This window comes from Austrofundulus limnaeus, unplaced genomic scaffold (assembly GCF_001266775.1).
Source record: "Austrofundulus limnaeus strain Quisiro unplaced genomic scaffold, Austrofundulus_limnaeus-1.0 Scaffold108, whole genome shotgun sequence".
NCBI classification, from domain to species: domain Eukaryota; kingdom Metazoa; phylum Chordata; class Actinopteri; order Cyprinodontiformes; family Rivulidae; genus Austrofundulus; species Austrofundulus limnaeus.
In genome coordinates, this window is record NW_013952510.1 from 593,098 (window position 1) to 616,634 (window position 23,537).

Genomic DNA, 23,537 nt, shown 5'->3' on the forward strand with positions numbered 1-23,537 from the left:
TTCCACCATTATTTGCAAAAAAATTCTTTAAAAGTCAGACAAAATGATTTTCTCAAATTATTTTTCATATTTTGTCTCTCGTAGTTGAGGTCTACCTATGATGTCAATTACAGGCCTCTCTCATCTTTTTAAGTGGGAGAACTTGCACAATTGGTGACTGACTAAATACTTATTTTCCCCACTGTAAAAACAACTAAACAAAAACATTCATACACAAAAATCACCGATGTTCATTAAGTAATTTATCTGCTGCTGGGATAAATAAGTTTTTTAATCTATTTGTCCTGCATTTGGTCAACTGATACCTGCATCCAGACGGAAGCAGCCTGAACTCACCATGGAGTGGGTGATCAGGGTCTGCCAGGATCAGTCTGGCCTTTTTCACTGATCTGACATTGTGTAGGTCAGTGAGATTTTGCAGGTCAATTCCAGCAATTCTGCTGCACATCCTGACAATCCCCAAGAGTTTGTTTTTGTTCTTACATGTTAAAATGCCAAACCAACAGATAAAAGTAAAGGTTAAAAGAGACTCAATAAAACACGAATAAAACATTCTCATAAAAGTAGAATCAACATTAAAACCACAGAGCTTCTGATAAAAAAATACATCCTGATGGGCCTTCATACACAGTGAGTTGACGTGGGCATCAAAGTTCAGTTTGTCATCCAAAACAGTTCCAGGATATTCATAATGGTGTACCACCTCCACAGCTTCACCATTAATAACAACAGGAGTGGCAGCCAAAGAGATCTTTTCTAAAAATCAATGACCATCTCCTTCATCTTTGAGACATTTAACTGTAAAAAAGAAGATTGACACCATTCAGTGAAGTCTCTGACCACGGTCAGGGTCATCACTGGTCTCTTTCCAAAGTAAGCTAATAATATAAAGAAACATCGAAGCAATGATCATCCAATCAGGTGTGGTTGTTAAGTAACGCCTCCCTTTGTGCTCGTCCAATCAGGTATGTCTGTTGTGAACCACCTTCCCTTGAAAACGCCTACTCGTCTGCAGAGAACCCCCTCTCCAGGGCTTGGTGCTGAGTCTAAATTTGTTCATAATATGCATAAATGATATAGGTATGTAGAGCGCAGAATACATAAATACATTCTGCTCTGGTGAAAGTTTACAGCAGCTTTGACAGGCAATCTCAACTGAGATGGAAAATATTGTCATAAAATGAGCAAAACGAACAAAAACAATTTAATAAAATAAACAATCCAAGTCCAAGTAAAGGTAGATAATACATTAGTGGATTAGCACTATAAAACTTAGCTTGATTTCTTTGTTTGAATAGTCTGCTCTTTTCAAAATAAAGGTCTTTTGTACTTCTATGAGCAGCAAATACTTTTTTACCAGAATTTAATTCTCACCTTCAGTTGGGGCTTCTCCTCCTCATCCTCAATATTTTGGACGTCTTCAGCTCCTGCCTCGATGGCTAACTCCAGGGCTTTCTCAGTGGTGACATTCTCACCCGACACCACCACTGCACCCTTCTGGATAAAGTTGTTCCGGGCTTTGTCGGACATTATCCCTCTAAGGACGAGGGGACAAATACAGAGTTCAGTGGTAAGCATTTAACAAATAAATAATTGTTGTCAAAATGCACAGAAAACATGTTTTAGGAACTTGAAACATGCGGTTGCCGTACACTGAGAGTGTGGGAGGCTAACCTGTACTTGTTAAGAAGGCGTCTGATTTCCTGATTGGTGCGCATGCTGTTTTCAGACAGGACCTCGACGAGCAGCATACATCCACTGGGTCCCCGGACCTCAAACACTTGATGTGTTACTGGCTTCATCTTCTCATGTAGACAGAGATATTTGTTTCAGTTTTTTTTAATGTGGACCACCAGTAGCTTATAATACAAAAGTAATACTCTAAGCATGTGTTGGGGATGACTGTCAGCTACTACCTTAAATTTTAGCTCAATATTTATAAAAATGACTGAGTTGTGGCTATTTTTGGCACACATTTAGAATGGGATTGGCTCCACAGGTAAATCAAAGAGGAAGGAAGAACATTTTACTCCAATTCACTCTCTAGGTAAGTACTTGTGTAACATGCAGATGAAAATGTGGTAGTTTTAGAGAAAATACACCCGCGTGCGCGTGTGTGTTGTTAACCTACCCCACTGTTGATGGCTGAATCTATGGTTGATTTCGGCATGTTCTTCCTTCTGCACTGCTCCAATATGTGGCCCAAGCTGGTGTTCATCTCTGGGTTAGCTCCACCTTCTGCAAATATTAATCAAAAGTTTTCAAAATGATATCCAGCTGTGTTTAAAACATTTTTTTAATTAATTTATTTTTATTTACCTCTCACAGCTGCTCTTAGCAACATCCCAAGTTTGTGAAACGTAGTGCTTCTCGCCCCGTCTTTCGGTCCCTTGATGTGTCTCACTTTGGACCACTTGTTGTGTCCTGCGTGGACAGCGGAAGACACCTGCAGTGTCCTGACGGGACATGTCCACTTCCACACCGGGGACAGGACGGGCCGTACCGGGAGCCTGACTGGAGCCACGGCCGGTGTCGGAGGTCGCAGGGTCCGCAGAGCCCTGAGCAGCGTCGTGCCCAGCACCACCATGCCCTTCAAACACACACAGACACAACTGAAAAAACACAGCTAACACAGCTAACAAAAACAACACAGCTAACAAAAACAAAGCGTCACGTTTCCACTCACGCGTTTGATGTTTAAACACGCGCAGTATTTATTTACCTAACAATAAGGACTAATAATAATAATAATACAAAAAACCGTTATAGTTTTCTAACTTACAATTCTGAAAGGACAGGGGCACACTTGGATTTGCTACTTCCGGGTTGTGTTACGTCACGTTTTGACTTTTCAAAATAAAAGTTCTAAAGGCACTAGAAATATTTACACTTGTGTAACTATTACTGTTAACTTATACATTTTACTGAAACAAATAACTATTTTGTAAAAAAAAATTTAAAGAAGAAAACCGAACATTGGGAACTTATGTAAAAAAAACAAGAACCTGGTTTGACATTAATTCATGCAAAAATATATATTAATAGTAGTGGCTAAATGCAATGCAGTCATGTATTATTATAAATTCTGAAATTACCAGCTAAAGAAAAAAACTTTTTTGTTTTACTTGTGCCTAAATAAAAAAAAAACGTAATTGGGGGTTAGTTTGATAATGCTGATTAAATCTTAAAATTTATGAAACACTATTTGTTTAATTATCTGACCAATTTCAGTTCAACATAATAGACATATTGTTAGCTTAGCAGTTATAAGGTCTTTGAAATTATTGCATTATATAGCTAATTGTTAGAAAATGAAAAAACAAGTCATGCATGAAGAGTAAAACTTTTAAACTTCATACCAGTGTCATGTTGCAAAAGGAAATAGCTGAAGCCAATTTGGTCAACACTGAAAAAATGTTGTGCGTTATCTCCTGTTATCTCAGAATATGTGTTTAAAAGGACTGTCAGCTGCTACCACGCCATGTTTGAGCTCAACTGACTCAGTCTGCCACATGGTGGCTTGTGAGATATTTTGCTAACAGAAAAACAGGGCTGACAGCAAAATTTAAAGCAAAGACGTTGCACAACATGTGGAGGTTAAAGTATGAATTGTGAATCTCGGTGTTTGTAAAATTGACTGAGATTTGTTTATTTTTTTATTTTTAAACACTTAATCTGGGGGTTTCACAAGGTGTTTTGATAAGAGACGTTCAAACACACACAAGAGCAAAACATTGTCGTCTTCCTTTTCCCTTCAGGCGGCCGATAAAAATGTCAGTCTCCAGCCCTAGATGAACTAAATCAGGTTGTTTTCCTATTAGAGCAAGGGATATAAAAATAGACTTATGACCAAGTCTGAACTTAAGGCACGTAAATATATAGCATATAGGGAGTTTTGAAAATTGCATGTTTGAATTATGTGTGTATGTGTCTGTTTGTGTGTGTGGAAGCGTGGGAGAGAGGAGGAGCAGGAGGATGGGGGTCATTTCATGGGCAATAATCAACATGGCAGTAAAACTGATTTCATGTGCTGTAAAGGTTACACTGAGGGCTGTGAGACGTACAAATAAAAAAATATCATTACTGCTCTTCTGAGGGGTTTGGGGTAAAAAAAAACCTGACACACACACACACACACACACACACACACACACNCACACACACACACACACACACACACACACACACACACACACACACACACACACACAAAGCAAGATGGTAAACAAAGAGAAAAGGGCCAGAACAGAGGAGCACAAAGAGTTAAGAGCATGGGAGCATCAGCCAATCAAGACCAACCCATCCACAGTCCAAAGAGCTGTAAAAAGAGGAGGTTTCCTCCTTGCTGCTCCTCCGTCCTCCCCTCAGACTGTCAGGGCTACTTGTCCCTTAGACCTGAACGGGAATGTTAACAGAATAAAGGACTAAATCAGGAAAAAGATAAAAAAGTTATTCAAGAATATGAAGAGATTCTGTAAAGGCAGTTTTTATTGACTGTTAAAGAGAAAAAAAGTTTGAGCACTGATGGGATAAGAAACTGCAACAAGTCAGACCAGAACAACCTGTGGAGAACAACATTATCTGAGCCTGCGTGGAGATCTCTGTGTTGTTTCCTTTGAGAGTATATTTGTGAAGAAATTATGCTTTTCACACAGGGAGTTGGAACTTTGGCTCTTTTCCACTGTGTGATAACAGTTGCAGCACTGGTGAGTATGCACTTTAACTTCTTCACATCTAAGTTAATAATGAATTAATTTCAACATTCTCTCATGTAACAGGTTCCTTCGCTGTAATGAACTGACTGGCAGTCAATTTAACGGTCACCTTACTGTAACTGAATAGCTTTTACTGTAAATGATTACATTTCATTGTAAATCAATTAAAAATCAACAACTGCATTTTTGAAATTGTGCATCATTTTATTAAACGCTCTTTGATTTTTACACTTTTAACAAGTTGTGTTTTAACGAATCTGGTTGGTTTTGCATATTGCCAGTTATTTTAACAGTATATTACTAAATAATTCCTACTTTTACCCAATAATGTTATAAAATCCCTCTTTTCTTGGTATAAAAAATAAATACAATGTTTTGACAAAAACTAACATATCTGTAAATACAATTTTAAAGTTACATAACAAGTTTAAAAATGGTTCATTGATGTCCTTTGTTGTTTTATTTTGCTTTTATTTACTTCAAATATGAAAAAGCTAAAATAAAAAAATAAAAAAAATAAATTTATAAAAATATTTTGCTCGTAAATTCTCTGATGGCAAAATTGTTTAAATTTGCTCATATTTTGCTTCATGTACAAGAAAATGGGCAAAGTATGATTTCTTTTCTTAATTGTTTTTGTTAAATGTGTGCATTATTACTTAATCTGTATGTTTGTTTTATTTGCAGTTTGTGTTTAACAGTCTGTAAATTTGGAACAAATTTTCACCAAACAAACCATTTCACAGACAGGCATCACATCCTGTTATTATAAAAGTAAGTCAGAATCATTGTTCAGAATTATCTATACTTTTGGTAAGTTGGAAATTTTTGTACGTCTGCAACGTTCACGGATGATTGTTTTAATTTTAGAGAAATTCTTCTCCGTCTTTAGCAAATCTGCTAAATATTCATCAACAAAACAAAGTGGTCCTCCCTTCATTTTTCAGTCAAACAAATGAGACAGACATATTTTTAACTACAGTAAATCTGCTAAGAATCAAACATAAAACTGTTTTCACGTTTCTCCTTTCTCAGTCTAAACTGTGTCATATTGTTGTAAAAAGAATTTTATCTGAAAGAGAAGCAGCCTGAATAAACACAAAGTACAATCGTGAACTGATAGCGTGTGTTATATTGAAGGCATATAGACTTATCTGTTACCTATAAGGGAAGAGGGGCCACCTTTAGGAGACAGAACTGAAACACATTTGGATGAATGTGCTGGAATGATCAACAACTCCTATGTGCCGAGCCGACGGCATGAGACGGCAGCATCTCACTGAGGTTTAGACATGAGCAGGACTGGATTTTTCTCAGAAGAATTGCAGAAAATCTAGACAAAAGACACATTTTTTATGTAATATTGGAATAGGCACAAAGACACACTATAAAAAAGCAACAAAGCAATACAGAAGTTTTACTAAAAACCTAACACTGTACAATTATAAAAGCAAAATGAGACACAAACACATCAAACTGATACAAAAGACAAAATTGGGTTTATTATTTAGACGATTGTTAACCTTCAAGTGAACAAATCATATCATTTACAACCTGAAAAGTGTAATTCTACATTCTAGTTTTTGATCTGAACAAGGTTTTGTAACATTTATTAATATACTTGTCTGAAATTTGTTCATACATTTTAACAAAGATTCATCAGTTAGTGTAAGAATGATAGAAACTTGTATTTAAGCCGCACAAATTGTCCAGCTTTTTAAAATACGTATTTGGATTGGATGTTTTTGAGCGTTCAACTTCTGTTTTTTTGATAAATTGTGTCTAGAGAACCAAGATTTATGACTACAGGAGCATTCAGACAAATAGTGATGGTAAATATAGTCAAAGTTAATAGTTAGACAACGAAGGCTGAAAGAGGAGAAACTGAGACACAACTCAACCAAACAGACAAGGCACAAAATAACCACAACAAAACACCATCATCAGGATGCAACAAAACAAAGACCGACCACAGACAAACGCAACGTGTTTGCATAACTATGAGGAAAAAGTTAAAAAACAAGCATTAAAAAAAAGTGAGAGGTAAAACATGACCAAATATGTAGGCTGAACCAACTTTGTAGTTGGAGTGAAAACAATTCCTGATCGGATCTCAGTGATTTATAGAGATTTCTCTGCAGGACAAGCAGGAGAGTATTTTGCACTCGTGCTTGGTGGTTTGTTGCGTCATCGTCCTTTCATGGGTTCAGATTTTTACCGGAAACCATTCAGGAGTAAATTTGCTTCACAACCCTCATCTCAGTTTGTAGCAACAGAGGATCTGTGTTTCTGTTTCTGTCGAAGCCATGGGTTCATGTTTTCTACTATACTGTATGTGCAACAATGTTTAAAGAAAAATTGTTCGATTTCGAGGACTTTTTTCTAGTTTACAAAGCATAAATGACATCCTCCTCACAACCTGTTCTTGATTCTCCTGCTGGAAACTTTTTTCCTAAAAAGGTTGAAACTTGGTCCAGCTCCCTGGTGTTCGTTCTTTAGATGCCACTTTTACTTTCTGTCTTCCAGACAGTGCAATCTGGGCTTTAACGAGGTGAGTGAGGCCATGGTTCACTTTGATGTTTAACTCTCCTGGATATTTTGTGACTTCCTGGATGAGCTCAGCTGTCACCGATGGTCTTGGAGGAATTTTTTTTTTCTGATGGCTGTCTCCATCTGTGGCGCATCATTTATCTTCACTGCTTGGAGATAATGTCTCTGGGTCTGTGGAGYCTCAAAAGCTCATTTGGGCAACTTTGCTTCTCCTGAAAATGATGAATTGACTGAACAGCCCTCACCTCCCCCAAAAGAATTTGCCTTAAGTTTTCTCCATTAGAAATTACCTACCTGAATGATGTCACAAACCCCCCATCATTGACTGTAACCTTTCCCGGCTCTCGCTCAGCAAAACATGACCCTCCAGCCACCAATCCTGACAGCAGTTACCTCTGAGCCTTGTCCTCCTCATCRCTTAATCTTCCCTGGGTCGATTCCTGAGTGTCGACTTCTGACAGACTTACAATCTCTGGATCAGTCGGCCTGAAAATCACTTTGCCTAAGGATAAGGCCCGAGGGGGTTAATGCTCTGCAGCACAAAGGGAGAGTGGATCCAAAAGACTAATTGTTTTGCAAAAAAATGCAATATCTGTCAGCAGAAAGTCCCCTCTGTGCAGAGGAACGTGAGTGACCTCCAGGTGTTGATTGTTTTGAACAAGGCACAGAATCAATGCGTGTTAAAGGATGATTGCAGCCAGAGAAACAGATACAAACATTTGCTRCATGTGCTGTAATTACACACGGACACAGCTACAGTGTGACTGATCCGTACTATCCAACAAAACAAAGTTTGATCCCCTCACTCCCGAGCTTCTGTATTGACCTTTTCCTTCCCGGAGCAAATCGCCAAAGCTGCATCTTGAGTGCTGATTGAAAACACGACTCTCTCACTGGCAGTTTATTTTTTATGGCCTTTGCCAGGAGGATCACTTAACACATATCCAGTTTCGTGAATCGCTCCAGATGGAATTCGCTCAGTTTGACAAGAATTTTGTTTGTCTTCTGAGGAGAGGAGCTGTCAGATGGAGCATTTCAGTAGGTTTCACTTTAAAATCCTAGTTTCAATCGCCTAAATGTATTTTTAAAGAAATGCCAGCTTCTGAGTGAAAAAGGAGTGACACATTTCACAGTTATCTTAACTCTCCGAGGCAAATTGATTGACATCTCAGTAACCTCTTGTTCTCCGGACGACTCTGTTTGTTTTGCTGCTGTGTTGTGAAATGTAGCCCGGCACAAAAAGTTGTTTGTGAAGCTCGGCTCTCACCAGCAGGGCCCACGGGTGCTAAGGACCGAGGCCCTCGTGTGGCAGCAGCWCCGACCGCTGGGCCCAAAGGGGTTAGCGGGGGATCACCACATACCACACCCTCACACAACAATTTCGCAACACCTGGAGGGAGCACACCAGACCGGAGAGTGTCTGCAGATGACAGATCGCCCCACTTGGAAACAGACCTCTGGCAGACTTTTAATAGAAATCGTGTGAAATTTGCTGGTTTGCAGCTGAAGATGCTTACATTTGCCTTTGATGCTTCCAATAAATCAACCTTAACGCCCTCACATCTCGTCTGTTTGCTTGTTTTAATAATTCTGCTTTTTATCTGATCCATCTCTTGCAGATAGACTCTGATGACGTCATCACCCGAGACGAGCAGATCTACCTTCTGATTGGTGCTCACGCCAGGTGTGAAAGGAGCATCCGGGCACAGATGGACCTCATTAAAGGTTTTTCTACGCTGCTTCCAATCATTTCAGAATAATCGCACTGACCTTTTCTCAAAGAAGTCAGCCATGGAGCGCGTGTCTAAATATGTAACCGGAAAAGAACTAATTATAACCTTTGTTATTTATTAGAGATCAGATATAACATCCATCCAATATCCTGCTGAGCTGAATCTGTTGACTTTACGTCAGCAAATTGTTTTCATTTGGATTAGAAAGTAGAAGCTTCAATAGTTAAGACAATTTGTTGTAGCGACAGGATAAAGACTGCATTAGATACACAGACTGATGTTAGAAAAATAAAAAAAAGTTTCAAACGCTGCAGAACAGATTTAGTCTGACACTCAGAACTAGGCCTGTCGTCAATAACCTTTTAATCTGTAATATGACAAGCTGTATATTTATTATTATCATTATTAATAAGAAAATCAGTTTTTATTACCAGCAGTTAAGCAATCTGTGAAGAAATCAAGAGACTATACTTATAAATCCTTGTAAAAAAACTGTAGCCAATCAATAGTTTTTTTCCAAGTGAACTCGCTAAGATCTTTTTTGCTTTTGTTTGTTTTTTAAAACCTGATATTTACGAAGACGGGTGTAATTTTGTTATGAGAATAACAATTGTGTGAATCCACAGGACGGCAACTTTACTCACAAAACTAAACACCACTAAATTTACTACAGAAGCTAAAGTAGCAACAAAGAAACAAAATCAGCGCAAGTACTAAAGCAGATTATTGAAAAACCAAGTTTTTGAAAAAAAAACATTGAACATTTGATATATAAAAGGTTAAAATATGCAACCGTAGTTAGATATTTAAAAAAAACATACAGAAAAATTAAAAACAAGACAATATTGTCATAGTTAGCTGTTGTTTTCTGTTAAACTTCAGGCAACAACAGTTATCATTGAGAAGATTGAAGCCCTGCAGGCACCTGTCCCTTATGATATAATGCTCTACAAATGAATCACRAATCAACCCTGGAGGGGAAAAAAACACTTCAGTAAAGAAAAATGTAAAAGTGTCTCCTAAACTTGACTCTCACGCTTGTTCGTACAGGAACAATTTTTTAAAAATATTTAGAAGAATGAAAATAATCATAGCAGAAAACGACAAATAATGCACTATTGGCAGACCAATTTTAAAAGCGACTGCTGGCATTGATTGAGATAACTAAATCAAATGAGAAGTAAAATCTTTAAAGAACTCATTAAAGTGGAAATGTTTTGTGCTTTAACGTGCAAATCTAATRTTCCTGAGTTTCCACAAAAAACCAAAGAAGCAGACAGTTAAGAAAGCGGGCCTCGTCTTTGCAACTGTATTGTGAAAAAGGACAAATATTTATCCTAGAACCTAATTTAGTCGTTTATACTTTTTGGCACTTAGAGGTACCAGTGGCCCAGTTGTTTGGAGTGACTGTCTAGAAACATAAACTGGTCAAACAGACCTACTTTACTCAGACTTACTAAGACAACTGAGTCTAAATAACCAATTTGTCGCCTTGAGTTTAGCTGTCAGAAGYGATGATCAGACATCAGGTCCTGAATTTCTTAAAAATTATGGAGCAAACAAGTCGCTCAGATTATGTGAAGGAACAGCATAAATGCCATCTGCATAAATGTTGTTAAATGTTGCTAAATTTATCTGTCCTTGAGGGAGTATAGAAAGCAAGAGGGGTTCTGGTCCCAAACTAAAACCCAGAGGGAGCCCCACATTACAGGATATTCATTTTGAACAGGCTCTGGTTTATATAAGCTCTAAATGTCTGTCAGAAAAGTAAGATATGAGCTCTTCCAGAGCAGGAATAGGAATCCCCACTAGAATATGACTCCTATTATTTAAGGAGATGAGACCAAATTGATGTTTTATGTAGGCTAAAGTATGAAATGATAATGATACACTCAAACTGATCCCTAACCTTTAATAATTTTATCATGGCTGACAAGTGATTATTGTTGTTTTTGAAGAAGGAGACTGTGTCCCAGAGTGGGATGGGATTATCTGCTGGCCACGAAGCAGATCGGGTCAGCTGGTCTCAGTGCTGTGTCCTGAATATATTTATGACTTTAACCACAGAGGTAGGCAAACTTCAGACAGACTGACATCTACAAATGACATTCTGGAGACTCCCTGACTGTAACTTCTCTCCCTGTGATTCAGGACGAGCCCACCGCCAATGCGACATTTCGGGGAACTGGGAGTTGGTGCCCAGTAACAACCGAACCTGGGCAAACTACACCGAGTGCACCCGATACCTCATGTCTGACCACAGAAGACTCGAGGAGGTTTGTTTATAGTCACCTAAAACTAGTGATGGTCGTACCGCAGATTTCCTTTCTGATTCTGAAACCAAATGATTTATTAAATGCTGATACTTTGTACAAATACACCTAATGTGTCTGATAAATCTAAAAAACAGAGTGTTTTCAAATCATAGCCTCATAAAAAATAAAATACATCAGAGTAATTTATTTATTAATTGTAAACTCAAAAATATATTGATGTAGTGTCTTCATTTGCAGTATAGCTAAGCTAGTACAACAGAAATACTGTACGAATAGGAACTATYATACAAAGTATGTGAAAATGGTATTTTAAACAAAAAGTGAAGTAAAACAGTAAAACCATTAAATAAATTATTGTTTATTATCAAGAACTACTTTGAAAATTAAAACTTGAGTTTTAATTTACAGGCACATGAACATATTCAACATTTAACATTTACACAGACTTATGCATTGCCCAAGCAGAAGAAAAAGTAGTTCAATTGCGTATGATTTAAGATTTCAATAGTTTAGTTACTTTCTATTGCATTCCTGTTATTTATATACATTACCTGAGGGGACTGAAGGGTCAAAGTATTGATTTTTTGATTTTAGAATCAATTTTAGAGCATATTGATCTGGTACTGAGGGTATCGACATTCCATAATCTATCTACACATCACTAAACAAAACAGGTTGAGACTTGCTTGTTAGCTAAAGTGCAACTCCTCCTGTGAAACCCCACTTTCAGTACTGCCAGCAACTATAACACTGCTGCCCCTCCCTCCACAAAAGACCAGAAACCAGTGGAAGACATGCACAGTCCGGTCAATTTTCCACAACCACAATAACACGATCAGAATACAGTGGAGGAAATAATTATTTGATCCCTTGTTAATTTTGCAAGTTTGTCCACTTACAAAGACATAAACAGTCTATAATTTGAAGGTTAATTTTATCGTTTTTATTGATTGTTTTGACGCAGCCTTCAACTCAAAATCCACATTTTCAAAACAGTTAATGCAGAGGCCTAAACAGTGACACAGTGGTCAAAACGACACGTTTTGTTTGCAAAAGGCACCAACTGTGCCAAAACATTTAAAATATGGAACAAAAGAAAATTTTGCCTTCAAACAATTCAGCTTTGACACAATGTATGAGCACCTCCAATCAATCCTTACACAATGGGCAACAAAAGACAGCACTCCTGTGTGAATCAGTGCACCATTGCTTGTCATTATGGCCTATGGCTGTACGTAGCTTACAGTACATGCCAGCGCCGTTTGCAGTCAAATTTGCCCTCTTGCAAAAAATTCACCGAGAAGCAGACATGCTTTGATGCAAATTTTATTGATTACATTCTTTTTTCAGACTGTGCCTGACAAATGAAATATTCCAACAGAGAATACATCAAAATCCTTTACTGTGTGAGAAATTAGGTAAATGAAAACCAGTCTTTTACAATAAAGAACAAAAATCTATAGTAGGCCTATACTAGAACAACACAGGCCTGCAGACTGCAAATTGAAAAATTCTGTGAAGAAGTGTCAAACAGGTGCTTTTGGTGATTTCATACTGATCAGGGAGTTTCTAAGAGCTTGGAGCAGATGGTTTCTGTTCTGTAACCACAGCTAAAACGGAGTTTGGACTTCTTGAATGACATATACGTTAACTTTTTTGCAAAAGGGTGGGAAAACTGTGTCAATCCAATGAGAAAGGGTTGACACATTGCAAGAGGTGTCTTCTGCTCTGCTGCGATGGTGATGATGAAGACTGAGAGGTTCCCAGTTTCTTCAAACAGGTCAAAGCAATCAATAAAAACTGTAACAGTGAGAGATAGAATATTAAAAAAAAATCCAGAAAATCACATTGTGTAAATTATATAAATTTATTTGCATTTTGCAGAGAGAAATAAGTGTTTGATCCCTTACCAACCAGTGAGCGTTCTGGTTCTTACAGACCAGTTCGATGCTCCTAATCAACTCGTTACCTGCATTAAAGTTCAGTCCATTTGTGCCAGCAGGAATTGAATTTGAATGGCTCAGACTGAATCTGAATGTGCATAATTTGAAATTAAATGCATTGGTTTGAAAATGAAATTTACTAAATTGAAACATTTTCTACCTATTTTACCTATGTGTAGAAAGTGTTACATTTACATCACATCATGGATCACATATTGATCAGATGCTGCTGCTGACTGATCCATGACAGGATGTGTAACATTTTCTACACATAGGTAAAATTAATCACTGCAATAAAAAACCTGTCTGTTTTTGTCACTTTTACTGTGGATTGCTTCAACTCTGTTACATTACAGAAGGGAAACTTCACCCAAGTGAAACRTAAATCTGTAGATCTCTGTTTGATTACTCTGGCTGACTTTCTCAAGGACCAGGATGTGTGACACAAAAATCTGAATTTTGGAACTGAAATTGAAAGTAGTCAAACTTAATTTTTAATAAACCAAAATACAGTTTCAATGCAAATTACTTCGAATTCAAAACTTAAATTCAGTTTCAAATTAGTAAAATTAATTATCAAACCAATGCATTCAATTTCATATTTTGCACATTCAGATTCAATCTGAGCAATTCAAATTCAATTCCTGCTGGCAAAAGTTTTATCCCATATGTAACCTCTACAACATGGGCAAGACCAAACAGCTGTCTAAGGATATCAGGGTCAAGATAGACCTGCACAATGCTATAATGTCCTACAAAACCATAAGTAAGACGCTGAGTGAGAAGGAGACAACTGTTGGTGCAGTAGTAAAAAAAAATGGAAGAAATACAAAATGACTGTCAATCGACATCAATCTGGGGTTCCATGCAAAATCTCACCTCGTGGGGTATTCTTGGTCATGAGGAAAGTGAGAGATCAGCCTAGAACTGCATGGGGGGAAATTGTTAATGATCTCAAGGCAGTTGGGACCACAGTCACCAAGAAACCCATTGGTAACACATGACACCTTAATGGATGCAAGCTCCCCCAGCTCAAGAAGGCACATGTTCAGGCCCATCTGAAGTTTGCCAGTGAACACCTGGATGATTCTGAGAGTGATTGGGAAAAGGTGCTGTGGTCAGATGAGACAAAAGTTGAGCTCTTTGGCATTAACTCAACTCACCATGTTAAGAACACTGACCCAAAGAACACTGTCCCCACCCTACTGTTTTTTGGGGGTTTCTCTGCTAAGGGCACAGGACCACTTCACCACATCAATGGGAGAATGGATGGAGCCATGTATCGTAAAATTCTGAGTGACAACCTCCTTCCCTCTTCCAGCACAACAATGACCCAAAACATACAGCCAAGGCAACAAAGGAGTGGCTCAAAAAGAGGCACATTAAGGTCATGGAGTGGTCTAGCCAGTCTCCAGACCTTAATCCCATTGAAAACCTTCGGAGGGAGCTGAAACTCAGAGTTGTCAAGTGACAGCCTCATAAAATTCCCCCTGACGTGTGCAAACCTCGACTACAAAAAAAATTCTGACTGCTGTGCTTGCATGCCAACAAGGGTTTTGCCACCAAGTATTAAGTCTTGTTTGCCAGAGGGGTCAAATATTATTTCTCTCTGCAAAATGCAAATAAATGTAAATAATTTATTTATATGTAATAAACAGGTGTTTTTTTTTTTTACATTCTATCTYTCACTGTTAAAATTAACCTAGCCTTCAAATTGTAGACTGTTCATGTCTTTGTAAGTGGGCAAACTTGCAAAATCAGCAAGGGATCAATTAATTATTTCCTCCACTGTAAGTGTTTGCATTGTCAGTCGGCATAAAACACCCCTCTCGTTCGGATTACAAATTCATTATGATCGAGCTGAGTCAGGTCAGTATATTTTGAATACTCATGTCTATGTAAACATAGGTAATGGTTAATTTGCAATTTACAAGACAGCTCAGTCGGGGACTGACATGTCTTCTGTCCCTGTCAGTTCATTCAGCAGACATAGAGGCTCTTTGCCACAGCCTTGACCCTTCTGCAGTGCTGCAGCTCAGTAATTATAGTAAACTGATGACAATAGTCATTGACCACCCCACTCACAGGTTTAAACATCAACAAACATTTATTACCGAAGGAAAATTGAAGATGACAACTGCACCGTTCCCATGGAGGGCTGAGCACTGAGTTTTAGACCAAATATTGCAGAATTAAACAATTTTGCATAAAATTTTCAAACTTTCCACAGAAATATAAAGATAAAACCCACAATTTGACATTTTATCTGCAAAGAAAAAAGATTTTAGGTTTAACTACTTTTGTTTCTTTGTCGACCTATTGTCTATATGAAAAAAGACATTTACGCTACAGTTTCAGTGTGCATTTTTTTAAACTGTAAGAAAATAATACAAATCTGTATAATCTCACTTTTATTGATGCAAATATTCTTGCACATAAATATGTGTAAGATTTTGCAACACACGTTCTATGATTTGTTAAATTGTTGTTTTTAAGCTCCTGCTGAGACGCTTTTATAAAGTACCTTTGTTTTGTTTCAGAAGGTGTTTCAACGACTCCATGTCATGTACACTGTGGGCTACTCAGTTTCTCTGGCATCCCTGCTGGTGGCAGTCTCCATCCTGTGCTATTTTAAGTGAGCAACCAGAAAACTTTGATCCATTGCATCACATTTGAGCTCATTTCAAATTCTAACTCACAACGTAGGACTCAAATGTTTTCTGCAGTTTTCCAGGCAGCAATGGTGGGCACAGCTAACCAAAAATATAGCTACACTAACGCTAAATCCCTCAACAGGTAAAGTGGAAGCTAACACTAACTGCTAATCACTAAATCGGCTGTCCCTCTGCATCACACGTCTTTGTTTACTTTGAGCTGAACTGACTCAAACCTGTTCATGTTGGTTTGTTAGTATGTTAGTTAGCCGTTAGCAGACTTAAAGTTGGCAACACCTAATTTAGCAGAGGCTAATTAGTCCACTAACTGTTTTGAAAGTTAGTGAAATCTGCAAAATGAGAAATTAGTTCCACTATTAGCTGCAGAACCATGCATTGCTGGGCAGCATCATAATAAGGTTTGACTCACATTTCATAAACTTCTTTCTTTTCTTTTCTTTTCTTTTCTTTTCTTTTCTTTTCTTTTCTTTTCTTTTCTTTTCTTTTCTTTTCTTTCCTTTTATTTGTCACACAAACTTTCCCCAGACGTCTCCACTGCACACGCAACTACATTCACATTCACCTCTTCGCCTCCTTCATCTGTCGAGCAGTGAGCATTTTTGTGAAAGATGCTGTGCTCTACTCCATATCTGACGGCAATAAAACTGACTCTGCGTTCACAACAGAGAGACCTCAGATGGTAAATAAAAAACACCCCTTTTTAAAATATACTGTATAATTTTGCATCATTTTAACATTTAGAATTTATAAACAAATAACTCTTAATGTTAAGCTTTAGCTTTTTAGCATGTATTTGACGCTCGTTTTATTGACCCTTACTTGTCTTTATGCTTAGCTAAGCTTGTCAAATTGGCTTTAAGCGTGGCCGTTGTGTGTCTAGATCTCAGCAGGAATTTGTGCAAATAAATGCACCAAAACAGCAGATTTATTAGACCCCGATGCTCAAACAAAACTAACGGTAATGGATTGATTCTTTTACCCATAACTGCTGCCATCAGGCTGGTTGTAAAGCCGCTGTCACCCTTTTCCTCTACTTCCTGGCAACCAATCATTACTGGATTCTGGTGGAGGGTCTGTACCTCCATAGCCTCATCTTTATGGCCTTCCTGTCTGACAAGAACTACCTGTGGGCTCTGACCATCATGGGTTGGGGTAAGTGGCGCTCCGACAGGCTGCGCACTATGGTTGCAGAGCAAACGCTCAGCAAATACATTGTTCCTTCCTCTCATTCCAGGTGTTCCAGCTGTCTTCGTGTCCATCTGGGTGAGCACACGTGCCTCGCTGGCAGACACTCAGTGAGTCCTGTGGTATTTTCATGTAATTTTTTTGATGAACATTAAATTAAGCAGTTTTATCCCTGCATTCAGTTGTTGGGACATCAGTGCCGGAAACCTAAAATGGATTTATCAAGTTCCCATTCTGGCAGCCATTGTTGTAAGAAAAATATTTTTTAAATAACATTAAAGTGTAATTCCAAATATAATGCACTGATTTTATATTTCTGTCTGTGCAGGTGAATTTCCTCCTTTTCATTAACATAATCCGTGTACTTGCCTCTAAATTGTGGGAAACCAACACTGGTAAACTGGACCCTCGACAACAGTACAGGTAATTATTCATCTGAACTTTCAAAAATAAATAAAAATCAATTAATTTTAAAGGGTTGGGGTGAAGTTTTTTAAGTGGGGTTTTAAGGGAACAGTTGTGAATAGTCTGTTACCTGCAGAATGTTCTCACTTTGCAGAATTTGGGAGAAATTCCTGTTATGAGATGAGTTAACAATCAGTCCAATTCAAAATATCCAAACTATTCCTTTGAAGTGGGGTTGACCACATGAATTTTTCCTTTTTATTTATCACTGCAGGAAGTTGCTGAAGTCCACCTTAGTCCTCATGCCCTTGTTTGGAGTCCACTACATTGTGTTCATGGCTCTCCCTTACACTGAGGTGACCGGGCTGCTGTGGCAGGTGCAGATGCATTATGAGATGTTCTTCAACTCTTCCCAGGTCAGAGCCCGATTATGAACCATAAATAGTGTGATGCACTTTCTCTTCCAAGGATTTGTAAATTTGATTTGTTTTGATCAAATAATCTTTTTTTTTTTTCAGGGTTTTTTTGTGGCGTTTATCTACTGCTTCTGCAACGGAGAGGTAATAAAGCTAAATTTGTGTTTAAACGGGTTAAGTATATTTTGATAGAATATATTTAATCTGCTTCTCCTCAGGTGCAGGCAGAGGTGAAAAAGGCTTGGTTGAGACGCAACCTGGTGTTGGACCTCAAACAGAAGGCCAGGATCACCAGCAGCGGTGGAGGGAGCTGTTACTACGGCGGCATGATGTCCCACGCCACCACCCACAGCGTCTGCGTGCCCGCCGCTCACCCCAGAGCTCTGTCCTTTACCGGAGGAGTGGTGGGCTCGGGGGTCAGGCTCCCCCGACACAATGCCCCAGCATCCCTCCAGGCTCACAGCAGCCTATGTGTTTACTCTCCCGGCCCCGTGGAGGCTCCAAGCCCCCAGCGGGACTCAGCTGCGTTGGAACGAGCGGGGTCTGAGTCAGGGGTTTTTGCTCGACACACCAGAGCCAGTAACGACACGGACACCAGCCACGGAGCAGAAGATTCAGCCAACCCCTTATCTGTGAAGGAATTAGAGACCATTTTATAATCACTGCTGGCTCCTGAGCAGACCTCGTGAGGCGGTTTTGTCAACACTTGAGCTGTATTTCTTTTTTTGTTTCCAGTTTAGACTGAAATTATAGCCACACAAACAGTGAAGGAATGCAAACATTTTAGCAATGCATGAGTTATATTGTTATTTAAGCTTTGACCGTTTTTGTACTGTTGTCATGATTTCTGTTTGTGCATGAGTCCTAATATTGGTTTTTATGTGCTTTCAATTCGTGCTCAGCTGGGCTAAACAGTCACTGAGGATGTGATGCTGTAAAGAATTTGCTTACTTGCGATGCACGCTGGGTGTATAAACAGTGAGACTTTTTTTTTCAATGTGATTCTTCTCCCTCCTCATATCTTCCCAGTGTTTGATTTCCCAAAGCCTCATTGAGTTCTAAACTGTACCCTCCCCAAAGTAGACCTCCACGTGGGTCAAACATAACGTCAGCCTTTACTTAGCTAACCATCCATCAGAATTTCTTGATGTTTTTTCTCTTTTTGAGTCAGTGGAGTCTAGACAGCATGTCTAGACAAATCCCCCTCTCTGTTGTTGTTCAAGTGGTCTAAACGGTCCGATTTATCAACGTGACAAGTCCCTGAAGGCTGATGCATGCACTTTTTACCCTTAACTCCTTCCTTCGTTGTAACCTCTGCACCGAGCCTCTCGCAACACCGTCCAGAATTTCACACATTCCCCTTCAGGCCACGGCACAGAGCAGTAGACACCTGAGTTATTTTGGAGACCTCGAGCATAAGTGAAAAACCTGCAACCCAAGCCCCCAGTGTTCACAAGACATGCAAAAAATAAATAAATAATAAAAAAACAAAAACGGGAGCTGTAAATATTTGAACAACTGGTGTCCAGAGACACCTGTTTGGTGTCACGTCAATTCATTTTAACATTTTACAATAAGGTGTGCAAAAAAAAAGCTTGGGTTGGGAGGTGAACCTGTGACCTCACTGAGGGGCGACAGCTCCTAACCACTGTTCCTCCCTGTGTCACGTGCAATGTGTAAAAAATATATATATATATATTTGTGAGTTGTGCCCAATAAATGTTTTGGAGTATTACGTGAGCTTAAAATCTGACTGAAAGTCTTTTTACTTGTTCCTGGAGGGAGTTGCATTATGGGGATTGTAGGCCGTGTCTGCTCTCTGCAGTTTCCTTTTTCTGCTGCATTTATCAAAAGGCTAAATTAAGGCTGGTTAAACACTAAATAAGTGTGTGTTTGTTAAAGTTTACACACGCCTGATCTATCCCAGCAAAGCAAGCTGAAGTTATGTTATCTTTAGAAGTTTCTTTAATTGTCTTAAGGAAAAAATAATTTATTGCAGAACTATTCAACTCGTGGGTGACTTCAGTCCAGAGTTTGTTACATCAACAGTGTCAWATCTCCATGTTTATTTATGTAATTTTCAAACTTCATTTAATTTAAAAATAGACTTTAAATCAGTTTTAAGTTTGCAATTTAGGATTCAACGCAGCAAAATAACCAAATTTAACAGGTGAAAGATTTTTTTTTCTCATTTTTTTTTAACATAATGCAGTGTTTCCCTCTAGGCAGTGGTGTACCCCTCTCCCCTCCCAAACACACAAACACAACTGTGTCCAGCTATGGGGACACTTCATTGGCTTCCATTAATTTCTACAGTCTAACCCTGACCCCCTACCCTAAACTTGACCTCACGGGTACATACCTGACCCCTAAACCTAACCTATACTCAGTTTGCACCTTGGTCCTAAACCTAACCCCCCATCCCACCAACGGCATTTAAACCAAACAGGGACTAAGCTTAGGTCCCCAGTTGTCCCCAAATGTATGTTTTGTTTTAAAATGGTCCTTATATGTCATGAAATACTCGTCCACACCCACAAATTCTCACACACACCYGGATGTTTGGTCCCTGAACTGCTGCTTTGAGTAACTTTGAGCAGTATGGCTAAGAAGCACAGATGTATTGTTTTGTTTACACTTATTAAGAGAAATACAACAACTGAAGCCCACCAAGCAGTAGAAGGTTCTGTAAGGTTGATAGTGTTTTAAAATGGTGTTTAACAGAAATAGCCCTGAGCTTTTGAATCAAGATTAAGTGAAAAAGTTGAAAAAAAAAAACCGTCTTACCTGTTGTAGAAAGCTCATTGAATGACCACAGTTTGGAGAACTAAATGGACAAAGATCAATTCCAGTAAGAGATACACTATTACTCCAAATGTTTACATAATTTTTGCACTGATATTCCTGCAGATGTTGCTGCCAAAAACAACATACGGGAAAGTTACCATTTACACAAATTTTTAAAATAGTGTGCACAAGATGACAACAATACATTTTGGTTTATCAGCTTGTAAATCCTGAATTAAACTCCATTTTCAAAACTGAGGTTGCTCAAAGGGTTATCTAAAACGGGTAAGGTAATGTTTGTTCGCATCCTTTCTACAGAACATTAAAAGATCTTTAAGCTATTTCTTTCTCGCTGCAATAATTTAAATTTCAGCGTTTCTCAGACATATTATGTGTTTATAAACATAACAGACAGAGATCCATGCATGAGAGGGTCCTCTTCCAACAGAACAAAAACAATTAGCAGCCTCAGCGCGGTCTGGGTGGCAACCTGCTGTCAGCTCATTAGAAAGGAAACGTTTGGGAACAAAGTGTCTCCGTGAATATTGTTGTCCGATGCCGAGCCTCGTCCACAAACATTTCCTCTCCTTCCACCAGGAGGATGAAGGCCAGGTGAGTGAAGATGATGATGCTGGGAAGAGGAAATGAGTCAGGATGATGACTGTGGGGGAGGTAATGTCATCTCCCCTTTTTGTACTGTAAACATGTTTACGCTGACAAACAATATGTAAACATGTACAGAACAACAAATCAGTGTTTAATGAATGGATGTGCTTGTTGTCGTTTTATCTATTAAAGCTCAGAAAAACAGACTGAACGGACAGAGCGACGTGTATTTATAGTCCTTATTCTTTATCGTTACATATTTTAATGTATGTTTTACACGTTTGTAATATTTATTACATATGCAACATTTACTTAAAATTTGTTAAAACAAATATTGGCTCTAATTTTAATTTAAGTATACTTTTCAGCTTTACAAAAACTAACAAGCCTCAGTGTAAAAGGAATGAGTTACTTTGTTTTGACTTTTTAACATTTTTAACATTCAAAAAACATTTTTGTCTTATTTACCAAGGTTGTATGAGTGCACAATCAACTTAAGTTAATATTTAAAAATGTTTGAAGAACATTTCTCAAAACATCAAAAAATAAAAATAAAATAATAGAGGGCTTTTAAAACACACTTTTGCACTTTGGTGGCAAACGTGGACAGCAAGTAGGTTTTAGGGGTGCATTAGCTAAATGTTGTCAGCAGTCACTATTTAATTTTTTTAATTATCAATGACAATATGTAGAATATTTCTTCTTTAAATATTAACCAAACTAAAAGCGAGACAGAAAACAAACACAAAAAATAAGCACGAGAAACACAACAGATACGAAAAAAACAAAAACAAAATTATGACACTCCGTTGCAAGCAAGCAACTTCAAAATGACAAAATTTTACTGAAGCATCACAAAATGACCAACAAAACTATACTGCAAACATAAAAAAGAAACATCGAACAGTTACAAAACTAAAAGTGACAAAGTTGGGCAAATATTCAAATATTCAAAGAGTTGTAAAAAAACACAACTAGTTACAAGATTCATCTGATAAAAAAACAAGCAACAAACAACAACCTGAAAAGATTAATATAGAGACACAAAAATGACAAAATTAGATGCAGATTTGAAACTAAAAGAACCTAACACGGGGCTATTCAACCAAAATGCTGCGGACCACATTATTCAAAGCCAACACCTCAGGGGCCAGACATCCGAGGAGGTGTGGATGTTTACATTTATTAATTTTGCTGCACTGAAACAAAAAAAATCTAAATTGACCTAAATTTCATTTTTATATTAAATTACATTAAAAAAAACATTGGAGGGCCTGACTGAAGTCACCCATGAGCTGGATGTGGCCCACAGGCTGCTAGTTGAATAGTCCTGATCTAAAATAACCACAATAAATCAATATGATTACAAAGAAATAAAGTATTTGTCCAAAATAACAAGCTATTTTATTCATTTGCATCATAAAGTTAAGCTACATCAGATTAACATGAGATATCTGGCCAATGTGAATCTTATTTGTTCAGATGTTTGCTATTGTTAATTCATAGTTCTTATAGCTACTGCATGTTTAAATAATATTTTTTCTAATATGTTCACCTTTAAAGAAAAGCCAGTAGCCATATCATGACTGTGTGCAGGAGAGGTGGTTAGTTAAGGTCCAGATAGACCCCTGGTTCCAAAAATACATGGCAGCTTTGGAAACTGGACCCTGCTTCAAACCAGCAGAAAAGAGTAAAYGTTTAGTCTAATGGTGGGTTAGGTCAGTCGTTCCCAAAGTTGGGGTCGGGACCCACAGTGGGGTCCTGAAAATATTTTCTGAACTGATTACACTAAAAATAACAACTAACAACATTTTTTTGCCTTTGTTGTAACAAAAGAATAACATTAGTGTAGCCTACTTAAATTGGACAAAAACAGTGTAATAATTAATGTTACTATGTGCTTGTTTATTTGACGTGAAAACAATGTACATCAGCCGACAACAGCTCAGGGCACAGGTCTCTGCTGCTGGCATTTTATGGGTCAAAAGCTGAAAAGTTTGGGAACCACTGGTTTAGGTAGTAGTGCTGATTAGCTACTGTAATGGACCTAATACTTTTATGTTTAAGCAAGTAATTCATGACATCCTTTAATGACCTAGGTTTTCATGAAATGCTGTTCATCTGCAGATAGAATGATTAAAGTCAGAACAAGATCTGCTAACAACAGTCATTCTTAGATATCACTTGTGTTTATCTTTGCGTTTTCCATTGACCTTGTATCAAATCTTGCTAAGATGACATAATGG

At 38.1% G+C, this 23,537-nt stretch overlaps 2 protein-coding genes across 5 annotated transcripts in view; one reads left to right on the plus strand and one right to left on the minus strand.

The window, feature by feature from the left end:
• The window catches only part of taco1 (translational activator of mitochondrially encoded cytochrome c oxidase I), a 5,148-nt gene extending 2,271 nt beyond the window's left edge, over positions 1–2,877 (minus strand). Inside the window, exons 1-5 of the mRNA XM_014013955.1 lie at positions 2,783–2,877; positions 2,320–2,590; positions 2,132–2,238; positions 1,675–1,802; positions 1,375–1,537 (exon numbers count right to left, since the gene is read on the minus strand). Of these exons, the coding sequence (XP_013869409.1) occupies positions 1,375–1,537; positions 1,675–1,802; positions 2,132–2,238; positions 2,320–2,587 (666 nt within the window). The 5' untranslated portion in view covers positions 2,588–2,590; positions 2,783–2,877. The remainder of the gene's footprint in view (positions 1–1,374; positions 1,538–1,674; positions 1,803–2,131; positions 2,239–2,319; positions 2,591–2,782) is intronic.
• Positions 2,878–4,344: 1,467 nt separating this feature from the next.
• pth3r (parathyroid hormone 3 receptor) lies at positions 4,345–19,646 on the plus strand. 4 transcript variants are annotated; one of them, XM_014013932.1, is made up of 15 exons: positions 4,345–4,706; positions 5,403–5,489; positions 8,885–8,990; positions 10,957–11,067; positions 11,150–11,274; positions 15,761–15,852; positions 15,944–16,013; positions 16,418–16,571; positions 16,891–17,044; positions 17,127–17,187; positions 17,260–17,326; positions 17,406–17,500; positions 17,757–17,898; positions 18,001–18,042; positions 18,117–19,646. In XM_014013932.1, exons 4-15 carry the CDS (start codon positions 10,981–10,983, stop codon positions 18,555–18,557), a joined length of 1,530 nt encoding a protein of 509 aa, XP_013869386.1. In that variant the 5' UTR covers positions 4,345–4,706; positions 5,403–5,489; positions 8,885–8,990; positions 10,957–10,980; the 3' UTR covers positions 18,558–19,646. The 4 variants fall into 4 exon arrangements, with proteins under 4 accessions (XP_013869386.1, XP_013869385.1, XP_013869383.1 ...); XM_014013931.1 differs by having other exon boundaries at positions 4,346–4,706; positions 15,758–15,852; XM_014013929.1 differs by lacking the exons at positions 5,403–5,489; positions 15,944–16,013 and having other exon boundaries at positions 4,346–4,706; positions 15,758–15,852.
• Positions 19,647–23,537: the final 3,891 nt, after the last annotated feature.